The 5,808-nt window shown below is 37.0% G+C and overlaps 1 protein-coding gene across 2 annotated transcripts in view; it reads right to left on the minus strand.

Moving 5' to 3' along the window:
- Positions 1-5,808, minus strand: part of LOC107751762 (protein Smaug homolog 1-like) — a 45,735-nt gene that overhangs the window by 6,651 nt on the left and 33,276 nt on the right. For both annotated transcript variants that reach the window (XM_016567529.1, XM_016567530.1), the window contains 6 exons: positions 4,845-5,099; positions 4,537-4,646; positions 3,785-3,871; positions 2,907-3,138; positions 2,546-2,631; positions 1,524-1,636 (listed from right to left, as the gene is read on the minus strand). In XM_016567529.1, coding sequence (XP_016423015.1) covers positions 1,524-1,636; positions 2,546-2,631; positions 2,907-3,138; positions 3,785-3,871; positions 4,537-4,646; positions 4,845-5,099 — 883 coding nt within the window. The remainder of the gene's footprint in view (positions 1-1,523; positions 1,637-2,545; positions 2,632-2,906; positions 3,139-3,784; positions 3,872-4,536; positions 4,647-4,844; positions 5,100-5,808) is intronic.

Consider the following 5,808-nt stretch of genomic DNA (forward strand, 5'->3'; position numbering starts at 1 on the left):
TATATATATATATATATATATATATGTGTGTGTGTGTGTGTGTGTGTGTGTCTGTGTGTAGATATATTTAGTATATTTCTTTCCAAGACATTTATTCATATTATGTTTCCTTTACAAATTTTGTTTCTTTAAGTTACTTAAAAATCTTGACAGGCCTAGTTTGAAAACAAACTCCAGCTTTTGGTATCATTTTGGCAGAAGTACAAGAGGAAAAATGAGAGTCTATGTAGGAGGGCCTTTTAGTATTGACTTTGACAATGGGGGACTTTAAAGTTACAAAGTTTGAGAACCAATGATGTAGAGGTCCGTAATGCCTCATACTGTGGCATAAAATAAGAGATTCTTGTTAAGTATCATATGCTCTATTTTCAGACCATGATGCAATCCAGTAGGGAGTGACGGAAAACCGTGACTCATGGTCCTAAACACATCTGTGTGGTCTGTGGTATCCGAACATCATTAAAGTCTTTGTCCAATAAATAAAAACACAGATGGCAATAATAAAGACGCCCATCCAAAAAATTAATCAATGTATCTGACAGAGTAAACCTCAAAAGGACTGTTCTTGGCTAATGCCTGCCTCAGTCCACTGTATGATGTAATTCGGTCAAATTGAGCAACAGACCTGTTTTTGTCGGGAAACACTGCTCTGTTAATCAGATGACAGCTGTCATGGTGAATATCTTCCACTGAAATTTACTCAATCATTTATAAATATGTGAAGGATAATGTACAGTCAAATGCCATTATTACAAAAGCAATTTATTTTGCAATAATGATTATCTGACTGTACATGATCCCTCTTAATACACAGCTACAAGTATTCCAGAATGTCATATAATAATTTGAAAAATATGACTATTTACAAGAAATGTTTGATATCAGGTTGATACTTTAAGTAGTTTTAATTTGATAAAAATTAATAAACACAATTTCTACTTCATGTTTCAAAAGTCCTCCATAGTGTCTCAGGGAGGCATTTAAACATGAATAAATGCAATAGATTTTCACAAGCTAAAATTCTTTGATAGATGTAAAAGCACCATTTTTTTGTGTGTATTTTTCATGCATGTTTTCAACATGTTTTGAATGATGTGGAATTAACTCCAATTAGAATATCTTGGATAACAATGGATTTTTTTTTTAAATGTGCATGTGTATTTTTAAATGAAGAAGGTTAAAACTTCAGTAATATTAGCCCAAAGGGCTTAAATATGTCAGAGCAACGTGTTCAAAATATTGTTAATTTTGGAATTACATTTACAGTATCATGGCCTTATCATAGGACCTAAACGGACAGAATCTCAACAGAACAAGAATGTGAAATTGTGCCTTGATTCTAACCATGACTTTCAAATAGGCATGTGCCAGAATCCGAATAATGACAAAGGAGATGACATGTACTACAGAACACCTAAAGGGAATAAATACGACATTCCATAGAATGCGTCATTCGTTTTCCGTGCCTTTCCGAATACGGATTCACTATTCGGTCACATCCCTACTTTCAAAATCCACTTTACCTTCTTCTCTGTCCTGTTAGGTCAAGGAGAGTTTTCCGTGAAATTGACCGGAACTGCACCTGCACCTGCTGTTTCCATGACAACAACCTCTTCTTCTGCGTCTCTGTGAAGGCCTGTGAGAGGTGGGAGAAGTGAGAGACTCAGGATTTCCATTCCAGCTCAACACTGCTCAACATACTTTACACCTCATAACTGATCCGTGCCTAATGGGACTATGTCTGCTTATTCTAAAATTTAGCATGTAATTTGTTCAGAAGTTTCAATAATAAGGATAACACAAACCAGAAAAGGGAACTGTATGCTCACCATCTGCTGACCTCGACAGTCTCACATGAGAAACTTAATTTGGATAAAAGCACCTAATAAATGGCTTAAACATCATGAAATCAAAATTAATGTTTAGTGAATTTAAGTCTACATTTATTAGCTGGCATCATTTATATGCTAATGCTAGCATACTCCCTAAAATCTGAAATATCTTTTTTTTATCTGATACACTCTTCAAAATCTGGAATCTTCCTGATAAGATGACTGTAAATATACATATATAAAATATTATAGTATTTATTAATATTTTGAGTTAGATTTTACTTTTATATTATCCATTTTTATTTTCATTTTAGTTTCAGTTTTGTAATTTTTCTGTGCTTACATTTCTATTTAGCTTTATTTTTATCTCTGCTTTAGTTTTAGTCATTTTAATGTTTTGACTTGAACTTATTTCAGTTGGTTGCCAAGGCAACATTTCTAATTTTCGATTAAGGTATTTCAGCTTTACTTTAATTACCGAAAAACTATTTTTAATAGTTATAGTTTTGCTTAAAAATAACAACACTGGTTCACTAACTATTTTACTTCCATTGTGTGACATTTTTCTGAGTGGAACAGGATATTCAACAAGTAAGGACTTGATTGAATCCATTGGGAATAATATAAAGCGGATGAATTTTCCACAATAAGACCAAGAAGTTTCATGTATTAATAAATTAATTAATGGCTATTTGGATTTCATGAACACTCACCTCATGGATTAGGCACTTATCAATAAGCTGTAGGTAGGAACTAATGTTCTCCTCATCTGACCCGGAGACAAGGAGCTGTGTGCAAACTGTCACAAAAACAGAAAGAAAGAGTTAAAGTCACATTTATTAAAAAAAAAACTTCTAAGACAATGGCCAAACTATATTACTTTCAATCTGCTATGGTTATGGAAAACTCAACAAGAGTTGAGGGAAGTAAAATACATAATCTCTGTCTGACATCTTCTGACCCATTTTTCTGTCTGTAAGATAAAGTTGTTTGGAAATGGCTTAAACCTGATGACCTAAACATTCTTAACAGCCTCAAATGATTCTCAGATTACGGGAAGAACTACGTGTGAACCTTTGCCCATGACGCGAGTGAATTGAGCAGGGATGTCTCCCTCGGCTATGACCGTGGAGCTGCCCTCCGTCTCTCCTCCGCCCAGGTGGGAACTGGCCATGCTGCTCTTCCCCTCTGCGCTCAGCAGGTGGCGCTGTGAAGACTCCTCTGTGCTGCAGGCTTTAATGGGTGTCTGGATGATCTGGTGGAGCTCCTGCAAAGGAGCACGTAGATTCCCTCCCTCCAAAATATCCTGAAAGAGAGAGAGATGACAAATGAGTGGATGCATGCGTAGTTGTTATATTCAAGGTTGCGGTGCAGTATTATTTTGGACACTTCCATAAATTCAATACGTCAACTGTCGGGATATTTCAGACATGTAATGAGGCGGAAAATGACTTGCGAGGACAAAATGAAGGTCTACCAAAAATACGAGCATGTTTGTTTCCCCGTCACACGGTGCGACTCTTAACAGGGCCGACACATGCGGGACATTAAAACTTTAAATGGACCCAACTATCAGGAGGACGTGTCTTATTTCTGATGCTACAAATGCATCGAGATGGAAAGCTTGATGAAAAGGTTGCTCTGAAATTAGACATCTGGCTCCTTCCTGTCTCTTGTTGTTTCGAATAGCGTGTCCTTAGATGACATTTAATAATTAACACACATAAAAAGTGCATGTGAAAATGATAATGGCAGAGGTTTAGCGTGGAACTGCAGTTAAAGATCAAGGCTGGATACTGAAAGGTTAAAGGTTCAAACCCAAATCTGAAACAGTGAAAAAGTAACCACAGTATGAATGACTGCAAATGTAAAGACTATGATTGATAGGTCTGTGCACAAAAACAAAGACTATGAGTCAGAATAAACTGACATGGGGAGAGAGAGGTTCTGACCTTCTCCAAACAGCGTAGCATGTTTTGTCTGTCTTTCAGCTTCTGAATACTGATGATGATCTTGTGCCGTGCCCCTTTGGTGACTTGCTATATCAGAGAAAAACAACATTTAAAACAAAAGCTGACATGCTCATACTATACAACATATAAAATGTACCAATCTATATATGTACAGTACATACATGATGGATAAAATATATAAGATTCCCCTACAATCAACAGCCAAATTTCACACATAAAAATTGCCATAAATTTGCCTGTGTAACTTTTCCAATAAGGCGAATTAAAAATTATTTAAATCACGGCCAGGTTGTAATAATCAGTTCCCTCATTTTAATTGAATTAAATCATAGTCACAATTTACCTAAAATGAGGGAACAAAATAAATGATTTTTTTTTTTTTTTTTTTTTTTTTTAAAAACCTGTTTTTAAAATTTTTTTAATTTGTGGCCAAGATATTTTTTGGATATATATATAAGATATATAAATATAATTCAAAAGGGAAAACAAATGTATTTTTCCTACCCTATTTGCATCTATTTTTTTTAATCATAAACCTCAGAAAATTGTGGTTGATTTCTCTAAACACAAGACCTGTTATCTTACATCAGTTTGTAAAAACATCTTAAAGTAAATGTATCTTATTTTACATATGTTCAATTATTCATACTGGAATACAAGACAAAAATATTGAGCAGGAAAGTCATTTTTGCAGCGTAGCAAAGAAACGCATACAGGGTCAAAACACCAACCTGAGCTTCCAACTTCTGCTCCGTCATTGACATCATCTCATCATAGGTCATGGTGGAGAAGAGCCCAGCGTACTTATGGAGACGGAGACTCTTCAGCCATGACGGCACATCTGAGAGTGACATCACATAGTTTCAGATGAAAAGCAATGCAGGATAAAATTTCTTGTGAGTGACCTAGTTTTTACAGGTCTGGGCTCATCATGACTGATTAGACCAATTATTTATTTTTAAGATCTGTTTACTTGTCATAAAAAATTGTCTCCTGTTTGGTCAAGTTTCAAATGCACATAAACAATTCTGTGGCTCACCCCTCATCCCGCTGCCCTCCTCATGGAATGTACTTCGGACAGCAACGTGTTCCTCCAGGTGCTCGCTGCCTCCGCTGCCCGAGGATGCCACGCTGCTCTGAGGAGAGATGGGGGCGTGGTCGTGGGCCGGCCCGCGGGGACGCAGGTCCTCCTGGGAGAGCCATCCGTGCCCCAGAGGCTGGTTAGATCCGCCGCTCATCGGAGGGGTCAGAGACACCGAACGCCGCAGAGGACTGTGCTGTCCACCCGACAGAACTGCGAGAAAAGAGACATGCGGCGTGAGATCGGGCCACAGGGATCCTCATAAACACAAACAAGTCAGGACTGTTATATTTATACAAAAGCTTTAAATTTACAAGCTACGATTAGTAGCTCTGTTGTCACTAAGCAGACATAAGGGTGAACTTTTTAAAACATACTATTTTCTGTCTAGTCAGTGTGGACAATCAGGGGGTCGAGTAGTAGAGGGGTGGTCACGCTAGACTTTAAGCATGTGAAATTATTTTGGACTGCAATGAATATGAGCAACAGGTTATGATTTCAAATTCCAGGGCTATTTTGAATAATAAATAATAATATATTCAAAATGTTATATCATTTAACATAATTGCCAAATGATGAGATCACTTTAATATTGAATACATTTAAAGGTGACATATCATGAAAATCTGACTTTTCCAGGTTTTAAGAGCTCTAATCAGGTCCCCGGTACATCTACCAACCAAGGAAATGTGAAAAAGATTAACCCAGTAACTTTGTTTTATTTGTTTTAGTTCTGCAAGCATCTGAGAAAACGAGCGGGTCTGATTTCGCTCCCCTGGTGACGTGGCAAACGTGGCAAAGGATAATATCACCGGCACCGCCCCTTAATCTGTAAGTTTCCACCCACGGCACCGTCATTGTGTTTTCGACAACGGTGTACCAGTTCTAATGCCATGGCGAAAGTTTGAACAAAACATGCTAA

This window comes from Sinocyclocheilus rhinocerous, unplaced genomic scaffold, assembly GCF_001515625.1.
Source record: "Sinocyclocheilus rhinocerous isolate Xijiao unplaced genomic scaffold, SAMN03320098_v1.1 scaffold993, whole genome shotgun sequence".
NCBI lineage: Eukaryota > Metazoa > Chordata > Actinopteri > Cypriniformes > Cyprinidae > Sinocyclocheilus > Sinocyclocheilus rhinocerous.